The sequence below is a fragment of the Myotis daubentonii genome, chromosome 9 (assembly GCF_963259705.1).
Source record: "Myotis daubentonii chromosome 9, mMyoDau2.1, whole genome shotgun sequence".
NCBI lineage: Eukaryota > Metazoa > Chordata > Mammalia > Chiroptera > Vespertilionidae > Myotis > Myotis daubentonii.
Window position 1 is genome coordinate 55,195,181 of NC_081848.1, and position 14,149 is coordinate 55,209,329.

A 14,149-nucleotide genomic window follows, 5' to 3' on the forward strand; every position below is an offset into this window, starting at 1 on the left:
CGGCTCGCGAGCCACATGCGGCTCTTTGGGCCCTTGAGTGTGGCTCTTCCTAAGCCTTAGGAGTACCCTAATTAATTTAATAACAATGTACCTACCTATATAGTTTAAGTTTAAAAAATTTGGCTCTCAAAAGAAATTTCAATCTTTGTACTGTTGATATTTGGCTCTGTTGACTAATGAGTTTGCCGACCACTGTCCTATAATAACCGTCAGTTACATAAATGTCTGTGTGGAAAACTCACAATATCTTCAACCCCAAAACTGCACCCTATCAAAATCTCACCTACAATGTCATACTCTGATCACAATCTCCTTTGCTTCTAGACCTCGCACCCTCATTCTGACAAAGCATGTTATTTGAGCTCTGAAACTTCTCTGCTTCTTTTACCAGACAGCTTCTAACAAAATCTCACCACTATACAGATTCAAGAGTCTCCAATTTTTGCCTGGCTGGTGTGACTCAGTGGTTGAGCTTCAACCTATGAACCAGGAGGTCGCAGTTCGATTCCCAGTTAGGGCAAATGCCTGGGTTGCAGGCTTGATCCCTAGGGTGGGGCATGCAGGAGGCAGCTGATCAATGATTCTCTCTCATCGTTGATGTTTCTATTTCTCTCTCCCTCTCCTTTCCTCTGGAAATCATTAAAAAAGATTTAAAAATTAGAATAAAAAAAGAAACAAACTATAGATACATCCTACAACTTTTATACTACAACATGGGTAGAGCTTAAAAATAGTATGGTATGAGAAATAAATCAGATATAAAAGATTACATAGTGTATGATTCCATTTACATGAAATCTCCATTAAAGGCAAATATATTGAAACAGAAACCAGAACAGTAGTTGTTTGGGGAAGGGAATGGGGAAGACTGCAAAGTAGCACATGGAAACCTTTTGGGAGTAATGAAAATGTTCTAAAACTGGATTGTGGTAATAATTATACAACTCTTTTCATTTACTAAAAGAATCACTGAATTGTACACATCCAATGGGTAAATTTTATGGTATATAAATTCTATCTCAATAAAGCTATAAAAAAATATGGGAAGTAGCCCTGGCCAATGTTGCTCAATGATTAGCACACTGGCTTGCACACAGAAGGGTCTTGGCTTCGATTCCCATCAAGGGCACATACCTGGCTTGCAGGTTCAATCCCTCAGCCCTGGTTGGGGCATGTGTGGGAGGCAAACAATCCATGTACCTCTCTCACATCAATGTTCCTCTCTCTGCCCCCCTCCCTTATTCCCTTCCACACTCTCTAAAAATCAATGGGAAAATATCCTCAGGTGAGGATTAACCAAAAAAAAAAGGGGGGGGGGATAAGCACAAGGGGCCCAGTTGGGGAGCACACCTGCAAATCAACCAAAACAAAGGAGGAAAGGGGTAGGAGGCCAGATCAGAGAGGTAGTGGGTCAGAATGCATAGAAGCCACAATTAGGGCTTTGAATTTTACTGAGATAGCAAACAAATTTTTGAGCAAAAGAGTGGCACAATTTAACATTTTTAAAAGGTTTGTACATTGTATTAACCTTTTCAAATAACCATCTGTTAGCTTTCATTTTCTTTTATTTTACATTTGTTTCCTGTGCTTATTTTTAATTTTTAAAATAAATTTTTAATTTTATAATTTTATATTTATAGAAAAGCTGCAAAAATTGCATAGCATTAAAGAAAGCTAGTTTAACGTTTTATATATCCATGTTACATTTGTCAAAATTAAGACATTAACACTGGTTACGTTACTATTAACTAAACTATAGACTTTATACAGATTTCACCAGTTTTTTCACTGATTTCCTTTTCCTCTTCCAGGATACAATCCAAGATACCACACTGATCTAGTAACCTATATTTATTTATTTGTTTGTTTGTTTATTTATTGCTGTGACTGGGCATCAAATCCATGTCCTTCTGGTGCCCAGGATGATATTCCAACCAACTGAGCCACACCAGCCAGGGCATGACTTATTTTTTAAACTATCATTTTGGTTGCCTGTGGAAGACAGGCTATACAAAGGTAGAAGGTAAGAGAACAGTAAAGAAACTATTATAACTATCATAATTGACAAGGACTGTAGTTTTGATAGTGATAAAAAGTGGTTATTCTTAATATTTTCAAGGTAGAAAAGGCAGGAATTAGATGCATGTGGGATGTGAAAGATCCTTTTCTTGAGAAATCAAATATGATTCCAAGATTTTGGTGTGAGCAAATAACAGGACAGAGTTGCCATTTATTAAGAAGGGGGATTGTGATAAATAAATATGAAGGATAACATAAAAAATTCAGTTTTCTAAATCTTAAATTTGAGATGTCAAGTAATAGATATTTGAATTTGGAGTTGAGGGAAGAGGTTAAGTCTGGAGATACAAATTTGAACCGTGAGCATGGAGGATATTTAAAGGCATGAGATTAAGTGAGATCACCCAGGATGTGATACAGAGAGAAGAGAGGAGGAGCGAGCTCTGAGGCATTCTAATGTTTAGAGGTCAGGAAGACAAGGAGATAAGGAGGAAGCCACAGGTACGAGTGCGAACAGAGCAGACATTGGAAGTAGGAGACCAAGAAAGTGATATCACAGAGGCCATGTGAGTATTTTAAGGAAGAAACAATAAACTCCATCAAACACTATAGAAAATTTGAGAAAAATAAAGACTAATAAGTGCAGTTTTGGGGAAGTGCTGAGATTGAAAGCTTCACTGGAGAGGGTTCATAAGAGAATGGGAAGAGAGGAAGTGAAAGCAGCAAAACAGACTAACTTTCAAGAGTTCTGTTGCAAGGAGAATAGAGAAGTGGGGTGACTGCTGCAGGGAAATGTGGACTTTTTATTCAAGATGGGAGAGATATCCAGGACTCAGTCCTATATCTTTTTTTAAATTTATTTTTTCCCTCTACCTGCAATGATCATCTCATCCAGTCTTATGGCTGAAAAAGACCACTTATAGTCTGATGATTCCCAAGTTATCATCATCTCCAGCCTGGATCTCCTCCATTAGATTCCAGATTTATATCCTACTGTCTATTCAACATCACTATTTAGATGAATAATAGTCATATCAAACATAATGTCCAAAACTGAGTACCAGATCTTTTGCCCAAACCTGCTCTTCTTACAATTTTCAACATCTCACTAAAAGGCAATTCCAAAGTTCCAAATGCTCGCTCGTGAGTGCGCTCTCTCTTCTTTCAACCTCCCTTCCTTCCCCTCTTCCTCTCTCTCTCTTATGTTCGTCATCCAACTTATGGGTAAACCATCCTAGCATAAACTTCAAAATATATCACAGAATTCAACCCCTTCTTACCACTTCTACTATAATCACCCTGGTCCAAGCAATCATCATCTCTCCTGAGGCTAGCAAAACATTTTCTTAATTGATTTGTTTCCACTCTTGCCTTCCTCTCTCATTCTATTCCAGCTATAAAGACCTGATGGACCTTAAATATACCAAAAACACTCCTCTCCCAGATAACCAGTAATTTCTTTCTCCATTCTTTAAGATCTTTACTCAAATCATCTTCTCAATGAGGCCTTCTCTAATTACCGTATTTGAAATTGCAACATTACTCTCCTCCTTTATTTTTCTCTGTATCACTTACCACCTGATATCACATATACTTTGTTAGTATATTTTATTGTCTGTCTCCTCCAACTAGAATTAAAGGGCAGGGATTACAGTTTCTTTTGTTCACTCCCATATCCTTAGCACCTACAACAGTGCTTCGCAATGAGGAGATATTCAATAAACATTAATTGAATAAATGAAGATGTGTATCTATAATAATAAAAGCATAATATGCTAATTAGACTGGATGTCCTTCCAGACGACCTTCCAGACGAAGCCGGGGCCGCAAGGGAAGCCCGGGTCCAGGGTGCCAGAGGGAAGCCAGTGCCGGCAGCCAGGGGAAGGGAAGCCAGTGCCGGCAGCCAGGGGAAGGAAGGCCTACTCTTGCATAAATTTCGTGCATCAGGCCTCTAATATACTGATAAGAATGTACCACTAGCTAGAAATATGGAAGTTAACCAACACTATTTCTTCTTCTTACATCTCATTACCTGTCAAAACCTTACCGCCCTAGCTGGTTTTGCTCAGTGGATAGAGCATTGGCCTGCATACTGAAGGGTCTCAGATTCCATTCTGGTCAAGGTCACATGCCCAGGTTGCACGCTCGATCCCCAGTGGGGGGCATGCAGGAGGCAGCTGATCAATGATTCTCTCTCATCATTGATATTTCTATCTCTCCCTCTCCCTTTAAATCAATAAAAATATATTTTTTAAAAAAGCTTACCAATTTTATCTCGTAAGTATTATCAATTAGTTCCCTCCTTTTCAACCTTGACCATAGTCATTATCTTTCATTTGGACTACAGGCAATCCTCGGGTTATGTTGGACTCAACGTACGTTGTTTCGTGGTTACGTCGCCATCTCCCATTTATTTATTAAAAAAAAAAAAGTTCCATCATTTCAACGTATGTACATATGTGTTTTATGTTTCTTATTATTTATTAACCACAAGTAAAGGTCAGGAATTGTTACCTTTCTTTTAAATTTTTTTTACTGTTTCACTTCATTACTGCTGTGTATGTGCTCCATGTGAGTGACGTAGGTGCTTATATATGTGGGTTCCAACTGACGGCAAAAATCGCGTTACATTGCGCCGCAGGAACGGATCTCCCGTAACCCGAGGACCTACTGTACTATACAAACAAAACCTTCCTAAGTAGCATTCCTATACAACTATACCAAGTTTGCCAACCCTAAATCTAATCTCCACAGTATGTATAGCCCAAGTGATTTCAGAGCTCAGGACTAACCATGTCACACACCACATCCCACCCCACCCCACTTCCTATTCTTAGCTAAAAATACCATAAATAGCTAGAGCAGGGATTAGCAAACTTTTTCTGTAAATGGCAAAGTAGACAGTTTAGGCTTTGCAAGACATATAGACTCTGTCCTAACTATTCAACTCTAGTATTCAAGCACAGATGAAAGTATAGAAAATTATATAAACAAATGGCTATGGCTGTGTTCCAAAAAAAATTTTATTTACAAGAAGAGTAAGTGGACGAGATATGGCCCCCTGACCTAGAGGATAAAATAAAACTCTTTAGCATGCATTATAAGGTGGTAACTTATGTCTAGCTTTCTCCAATGTCAACTCTCAACCTTCACTTCACACTTACCCTTAAGTAGAGAGATGTGTCGTTCTCGGATCTCCCAAAGAACCCCAATGCATACCTCTATTTTATATTTAATATTACAATTTTGTTTACATCCCCCATCACTAGTTTCAAATCCCTGGTAGATGGGGACTAGGTCTTTCATTTTTCTAACTCCAATAATTAGCATATAGTAAGCACTCAATAAATGATTTGAATTGAACTGAAGGTTCCTCCTAGTAATAAAGCTGAAGTGAGAATAGACATGTTGACTCAGCATTATTAACAACTTTCGTTAATAATATGGTCAGAAAACAAGTCATCAAACATCAACATCAAGAGTATAGTTTAAGTAGCCCTTTATAAACATGTTATCCAAAGCCAACACTAGTATTTAAAAGAGGACAGAGACAAGAATCTTTAAGTCACCATGCCAAACTGTGAATTAAGACTTACTTCAATTCGAAGAGCCAGCTCCACTTGGTTGTGATAAGAATCTAAAAGTTCTTCAATAGGGTGTCTGAAATAAAGAACAGCTAGTTATTGTGGCTGAAGGAAACTATATACAAAAATGACTGTGTCATTTACCAAAAATCAATATATTCACATCCAAAAGCAAAGTCTGAAAACCTGAAATTAATGCTTTAGATGCCACACCTTGTCATGACTTCTTTATAAGGTTTTTCTATTTGATGCAGATGTTTGTTTAAATCCACAGGTGTTTCATCATCTTCTACCTAAACAAACATATATACACAAATGTTTACCAAAAAATCAAATCCATTCTTTGGTCTTTCTATTGCCAAGTTAAGTATGGCTGAATGTACTGTTCTTGAAACTAAAGTGATTTTTCAGAACTGAGGCTAAAATATTATTTATAATTGACTCCAAAATAGTGAATCAATATGCTAAAACATTTTTTAAATGGATAAACATAAATTCTTTTAAGTCTAATTTTTCATATATAAATAGATCCCAAAGCAAAAACTATGTCTGTTCTATACAGAGACTAGGAAGCTAAAAATACTTTTAAAGATGGCTGACAGCCAAATGAAGGTAGAGTGAAAGCCAGACAGGGAAGAGATCATTTGAATTTCTACATTTTCTTTCTACTGATTATCAAGTTTCCCTCCACCTTACCCCCAATAAATGAAATACTAGTCTCTCCTACCATAAATCCTTACTATGCAAATTTACTCAAGAATATCATTCCTTAAGAAACTGAAAAGAGAAGTTACTAATGATTGCTAAAATGTACTGAATTTTGTGAAACAGTTTCCACCCAATTAATAAATTCTACCTAAAACAACAGTAGAATTTAAGAAAATGAAGAAGATAAAGTAGAAATGATTGATATTTTCCCACCCCAAATTCTACCAAATGAATAATTCTCCTTAGACATTAAAATTCATCAAGAGTATATACAGTAATAAAATGGCCTCATTTTCTGCATGCTATTTTGCTTAAAGCTCCAAAGAAAGTACTGTATTTTAAAACACAAAATTAGTTTTTACTTAGTGAAAAATAATGTATTTTTCTCAGTTTGCTGCAAAGGTCAATATGGATCTCTTTTCCCCCTCAAACCATATTTAGTATCCAAAATCTTTCCCTCTTCCTCATTTCTCCTTGGCTGGACCCTAATGTTTTCATTCTTGTGTAAAACAATTACAAATCAAATGTTTAATCTCTCCACTTTGATTTTCATATAGGTCTCCAGCTCTGAGTAGTATGCTACTACACCTCCATGATTAAAAATCTCACACATCTGCTGAAAAGACTATTGTTGAGATACAGAGTTCATCCTTTCCAGACAAACCCATAAATCTTGGAAAATATGCAAACTGCAAACTGGCTCATTAGCAGAATTATTCAGATTTAACTAAATGCAATGCAGTTATAAGGTAAACACTTACTGTTCGGGCCAGATTTTGGCACATTGCGCTTAAGGTCAAAAGTTGCAGTTTAATCTCTGTGTCCCATTTTCGACAGTTTTGAATATGTTCATGACTTCCAAGGCAATGATTACTGTTAAAATATATTAATGACTCATCAATGTTATTTTCTTAAAACTAGAAATTATAGAGGTGAGAGTAAAATATAAAATTGTATCTGCATTAGAAACTAAAGAGAATGGTAAAATACAGAGAGAGCTTTTTAACCAGTGGGAGCATTTAAGTAGAGGAGTATTTCTACATGAGAAGAATCAAAGCAAAGAAGAAAGAAGATGAAGAAAATAAGAAAAATAGGGACAGGACATTTTTATTAGCTTAAGAGAATGAAATCTGTAATACAACTAACTCTAGCCATGGGCAAACTACGGCCAGCGGGCCGCGTTTGAAATGAATAAAACTATTGAAAAAAAAGACCATACCCTTTTATGTAATGATGTTTACTTTGAATTTATATTAGTTCACACAAACACTCCATCCATGCTTTTGTTCCGGCCCTCCGGTCCAGTTTAAGAACCCATTGTGGCCCTCGAGTCAAAAAGTTTGCCCACCCCTGAACTAGACCAAATTCCAGAGGTAATAATTACCTGGTTCGTATGATTACTTCAGTAATAATAATCATATTATTATTATTACCCAGCCAGTGTGGCTTAGTGATTGAGCACTGACCTATGAACCAGGAGGTCACAGTTCAATTCCTGGTCAGGACACATGTCCAGGTTGCGAACTCCATCCCTAATGGGGGGTGTGCAGGAGGCAGCCTATTGATGATTCTCTCTCATCATTGATATTTCTATCTTTCTCTCCCTCTCCCTTCATCTCTGAAATCAATAAAAATGTATTTTAAAAAAAGAAATCACAGCTGACTACTGTTTATAAGTAGTACATGTACAAAAGGAAAATGGAGTCTATAATGATGTGACCCTTTGCAGAAAAAAAACATTAAATTCACTTATCAACCAAATGCCCACCATTCTTCCCTTCTGAGACTACAAGCGCTTTAAAAAAATTTTTTTTAACTTATTGATTATAGAGAGGGGGAGGAGAGAAACATAGATTTATTGTTTCATTTATTTATACATTCACTGATTGACTCTTGTATGTGCCCTGATAGGGGACTGAACCCACAACCTTGGTATATTGGGATGACGTTCTAACCAACTGAGCTACCCAGCCAGAGCTGAGATATACACTTTTTAAGGGAAATACCATGTCTTAATTATCTCTGAAATCCCTCCACTGTCTTAGACATGATTTCTTAGACAAAATAAATCTCAATACAAGTTTATTGATACAATTAATCAATTTAGTAGGATCCAACGTATTATTGATTTACAAACTGAACTTGAAATTTTTCTAATTTAAGCTGTTAAAAATGAATTTCCAATGATGTTGCTCAGTAGTTAAATGAATAAACTTACTTCTGCAGTACTTCTTCTTGACCACAAACTTTCAGAACGTAGCTGCCAACATCTACTTCATTCAAGTCATCATGCACCCAGCAAAGGGCTTGCATAATAATAATTTCTACAGTAGAACTCACTGTAAAAGAGTTAGTCATCATTTTCATTTTGCTTATTTAACTCTAAATATACATTTATTCAGATTGTATTTCTTATTACCTAAGACAGCACTATGTAATAAAATATAATGCAGGTTACAACTATAATTTAAAATTTTCTAATAGCTATAATGAAAAAGGTAAAAAGAAATAGGTGAAGCTAAGTTTAATGTTTTACTTAATCTATCAAGATTTTTAAATTTCTGATTTTCTTATATTCTCTTAAAATCCAATGTGCAATTTACACTTACAGCACATCTCAAACTAAATTAATCATATTTCAAGTGCTCAATAACTGCATGTGGCTACTGATTACTATCTTAGGGCTAAGCAAGTTACCTCCCTATTACAGACACTTCCAAAACGGGTGGCATTTAGCAGTATCTAGCAAACAATAATTTAAACCATCATTAAGAAAAAGAATCACCATTTTAAATGTTTGACATTTGCCTGGTAAATCTTCTGATAAAGAATAAAAATCTAACAAGTAGGAAGAACTGTTCAATTATCATTCTGGGAAACAGCTAACATCACAGCACATTAAAAACTTAGGTAACCTTTAAAGTAACCTATTTCTATACTTCAAGCTCCAATGCTAGATTTAGAAGATACTGATTACATTAAAACTTCATGCAAATTATCAACTTGGCAGAAAAGGACATAAAACCTCTATTTAATATAATGGCTATATTTCTGAATAGTTAAATATGTGGTAACATATATCATTTGAACATACAAACCATTTATACCATAATATGGTTACATTTCTTAGTAGAAATGTACATCATAAATTTGCACATTTATAAAGAACCAAACATTAGGCACTTGAAATTTTTTTTAAGCAATCAGATCTTGATATAGCAAATCAAAATGTGATACAAATTAAAACATTTATTATCAATGTGTAAGCATTGATACTCATGCTTATTTCAATCAAGAGACCTATTGTCTTTTTTTTCTTCAATTTTAGTATTAACTCTTACTGCATAGAGGTAAATGTTTCTTCAAACCAAAATGTGAGGTATACTTAAAAAGAATAATTCTTCCTTTAGAAACTAAAAAATGACTGTTTATAGTTGGCTAACATTTTGTTTCAGATTTTTTTCAAAGGGCCTTTAAAAGTACAAAGCTACAGAGTATCCAATATTAGACATATTCTTAGTCATAACCATTAAAGAAAAAAAATGCATAATTTTTAGGCCAAAGTGCTATAGAAATATAGGATCTTATTCTACTGTTGGAATCCCATTAAAATAATATACATTGTGAAAAGCAATAAACTATAAAAGCAGTTTTTAAAACTATAACAAAAAATTTCCTATATCAAATTTTGAAGGAAGGCTTAGAACTAAAGGAGAAATATCTTCTCCTTGGAGCAGCAATTTTCAACTGGTGTGCTGTAAGAATTTTTAAAACATGCCATACCTGACTATTTAGTTGGAGGCACTGACCTCTTTTCCCTCAAATTGTCATTTTAAAAAATGACGCCCCAGCCAGTTTGGCTCAGTGGCTAGAACATCAGCCTGTGGACTGAGGGTTCCTGGGTTTGATTCCAGTCCAGGGCACATGTCCGGGTTGCAGGCTTGATCCCTGGTGGGGGGCGTACAGGAGGCAGCCCATCAATGATTCTCTCTCATCACTGATGTTTTTATCTCTCTCTCCTTCTCCCTTCCTCTATGAAATCAATAAAAATGTTTAAGAAAAAATAAAAACCAACACAATAGCCATCTGGAGTGACTGAATCAAAATTATACTTTTTTTTTGGCAAACTGGCAAAAAATACATTTTTATGTATGCCATGAGATGAGAAAAGGTTGAAAATCACTGCCTTAAAAGAGAGGAGCTTAGCAAGATAACTGGAATTTCAATTTCACTGACAGCTTTTCATAAACAAGCATTCTTCTTGCCATAAAACAAAAAAATAAAAAAATTTGATTTTTTATTTAATTAGCTATCTATTGGCCTTTTTATCTAATGTTTTTAGGCCTTGGCCAAGAGCCACTGACTAACCAAAGTTACTCAGTATTTTTCAGAGAAATATGTACAGTAGTTACAAAGATAAACTGTTTTCCCACTGGTCCTAACCAGGAAAGTATCCAAATGAAATGCCAACTTTTTGAAAAGGATAACTAATGAATGTTAAGTATTTTACCATATTCACACACACACATTTTTAAAAACAGAGTTGTTTTCTTAAGAGAATGAAAATTATTAACATTTTAAACATTTTCTCTCTAATCAGAGCAAAACAGGATGGTTGGGAACTACAAACTTACCATCACATGTAAAAGTAACTGGTAGTTGAAATCCTTCAATTTCAATGGAGACCTTCACGCTAGCATTCTCTCCACATATGTTTCTTTGCACTGTGACTGGACTTAACAAATAGCCTGGATTTGTGCAGTGATTGGTATATGGAAAGTTAGTCTTTAATCTGTTCACAAGAAAGAAGAAATTAAACTCTTTTTTAAAGCTGCATTTATTTGAGCCCTGAACAAGGCTTTGCATGCTTACAGCTATTCAATTCTGTGCCTTTGTTCAATTCTAGAGCAGTTCATGAGAACTGCAATGAATGGACCCCTGTCAAAACTCCAAATACCAGAATTTGCCTTTTAAATCAAAGGAATTCAAGGAAAGAGATTAAGTACTGCCAGGATATCTTTTGTAGCATTATCAACATTAACCAAGCACACACTGGACACATAACATTAAATGAGGTGCTCTGTTTCAGATTCTTTTGCTACACAATACAATTACACAAAATGGTACATTTTTTAACAAATACTGATAATATAGGTGATGCAGCCCTAAACTGTAACTGCCAGAGGAATAAAAGGTTTGTTGTCTTTTAAAACATCTTTTTTTCTAAGGTTCTTTTTCCAATACATTGTTTCTGGTTGTTAGACAATGATTTAAAAGTACACACACACAACATAGAAAATGGATTTTACAGTGCTATGAGGCCTTTATTTCCTCAAAGTAATTTCTAAAACACAGGGAATTTCCTATAAATGTATTCGTAACATTCATAGATATTCAGAGGAGCAATATAGTTTAAATTTAAATATACGAGCACGGTGTATAGCTCATCTCCAGACAGTACTTCTGTTATCAGAAGACAAAAGAGGATTTGATGCCTTCTTTAAACTAAGGGGCTTCTTTTTAACTTTTTTTCTGGAGGTTAGAAGATGAGTTCCAATCTTCCCATCTACTTTTTCACAGAGCTATAAAATGAAATGAATACTGGAAGTGCTGCCTATTTGCTTCTGTAGAGATTAAAACAATTAAGTCACAGGGGAAAAAAGAGCCATTCATTTCTTCAAGGGACATCTCCTCCTGACTTCAATCTCCAAGGTCACAGGAGAACAAGAGAAGTTCCTAGAACAGGGTTTCAAAAGCACCTCTATTTCAGTGCTCACTTCAGCAGCACATGTACTAAAACTGGAATGATACATAGAGGATCAGCATGGCCCTTGTGCAAGGATGACACACACATTTGTGAAGCCTAAAAACACACAAAAAAACGCACTTCTGCTTTCTACTGCTCTGAAATATTTGTTGTAATCATTCTCTACTAAAGAAAATAAAAATAAAATTACAAGAAGAACTCATTCTTACTTTAGTTCATTTTTGGGTTTCATATTACACAAGCCAGGGTGTGTGTGTGTGTGTGTGTGTGTGTGTGTGTGTGTGTGTGTGTGTGTGTAAATAAAAAATAATCATTTTAATAGAGCGTGGGCCTGCGGACCAAAGGGTCCTGGGTTCCATTCCGTTCAAGGGCACATACCTTGGTTGCAGGCTCCTCCCCAGGCCGGGAGCATGCAGGAGGCAACCTATCAATGTGTTTCTCTCGTATCAATGTTTCTCTCTGTCTTTCCCTCTCTCTTCCACTCTCTCTAAAAATCAATGGAAAAATATCCTTTGGTGAGGATTAAAAATAAACAAAGGTTTGACCAAAAAAAAAAAAAAAAAATTCATTGTAGATTACTGGCAGTCTTTGTAAATAACTCAAAGATTCAAGTAGTGAGAAAAGGCAGATCATAGAGAGCCTAATTTCTTAAATTAAATGCAATAGTCATTCAACAGTTTCATAGAAAACACACAGGACTTCTGGAGAAAATTAAAGGGATTAGATCAGCGGTTCTCAACCCGTGGGTCGCGACCTCTTTGGGGGTCGAACGACCCTTTCACAGGGGTCGCCTAAGATCATCGGAAAACACATATATAATTACATATCGTTTTTGTGATTAATCACTATTCTTTAATTATGTTCAATTTGTAACAATGAAATTGGGGGTCACCACAACATGAGGAACTGTATTAAAGGGTCACGGCATTAGGAAGGTTGAGAATCACTGGACTAGATGAACACATAACAGATTATTTCCAAATCACTAAAGTAAAAGATTATTCCCAAATTGTTAACCACACAAACATAATGATATAATGGCATAGGTAATTTCTAATAAATGCAATTTGCATACTAAGTCATCCAAATTGTCTCCTATTTTATTTTTTTTATTTTTTTTAATATATTTTTTTTATTGAGTTTTTACAGAGAGGAAAGGAGAGAGATATAGAGCTAGAAACATCGATGAGAGAGAAACATTGACCAGCTGCCTCCTGCACACTCCCCACTGGGGATGTGCCCGCAACCAAAGTACATGCCCTTGACCGGAATCGAACCTGGGACCTTTCAGTCCTCAGGCCGACGCTCTATCCACTGAGCCAAACCGGTTTCAGCATGTCTCCTATTTTAAGTGCATAGTGAAAAATATTAGTTTTAAAAATCCAGTTAAGGTGGAACCAAGATGGCAGCATAAGGTACAGACCTGTGCGTGCTGCCTCCCACAACAACATTGACACTACCAACTATAAGACAAACAGCTATCATTCAGAGCCACGGGAAAGCTGGCCCAGTGGAAACGCTACAACTGGAAGGAAATAAAGAAGAGCATTGAGACTGAGTAGGATGTACAGAGGTGCCAAGAACAGAGGTACGGAGTTGCGCACCAGGCGGGCTGCAACTGGATGCACGGTTTTTTTCAATCGGAAGGGGTTACAAACTCTCGACTCCACTGAGCTTGTTTGGGGCGGGATTCTGAGGTCCCAGACCCCTACAGGGAGAGGCGGGACAGCCTTGCAGCGGGTTGGAGAGCGAGGGTGGCTTTCTCACGGAGCTGCTCACTGGCACTTGGGGACGCGGAGACGAGGAGTCACGGAGAGGCGAGGAGTCGCGGAGACGCCATTGCTCTTTGCTCCACCCTGGTGATTCCTGGAGACCCCACCCTACTCCATTTACATCCCCGCCCAAGCTGTGCCAGTGGCACAAAAGGAACCACCTGTGCTTTTGCAGCCTAACCCAACAAACTGTAGATTTCAACTCCTCACATACATAAGGGACACACTAAAAAGGCAGAATCAGGTTCAGAGGAAGCCGGAGCCGAACCCAGCTGGGCCGGCGACATGGAACCGCTGTA

General features: G+C 36.6%; 1 protein-coding gene and 1 non-coding gene across 3 annotated transcripts in view; one reads left to right on the forward strand and one right to left on the reverse strand.

Annotated features, from left to right (window-relative positions):
• PIK3C2A (phosphatidylinositol-4-phosphate 3-kinase catalytic subunit type 2 alpha) overlaps positions 1-14,149 on the reverse strand; it is a 105,924-nt gene that overhangs the window by 43,971 nt on the left and 47,804 nt on the right. For both annotated transcript variants that reach the window (XM_059709029.1, XM_059709030.1), the window contains exons 4-8: positions 10,946-11,103; positions 8,530-8,650; positions 7,073-7,184; positions 5,817-5,896; positions 5,616-5,679 (exon numbers count right to left, since the gene is read on the reverse strand). In XM_059709029.1, coding sequence (XP_059565012.1) covers positions 5,616-5,679; positions 5,817-5,896; positions 7,073-7,184; positions 8,530-8,650; positions 10,946-11,103 — 535 coding nt within the window. The remainder of the gene's footprint in view (positions 1-5,615; positions 5,680-5,816; positions 5,897-7,072; positions 7,185-8,529; positions 8,651-10,945; positions 11,104-14,149) is intronic.
• Positions 12,081-12,187, forward strand: LOC132242375 (U6 spliceosomal RNA). Its single transcript, XR_009454580.1, has one exon. It is a non-coding gene; the product is annotated as a U6 spliceosomal RNA (small nuclear RNA).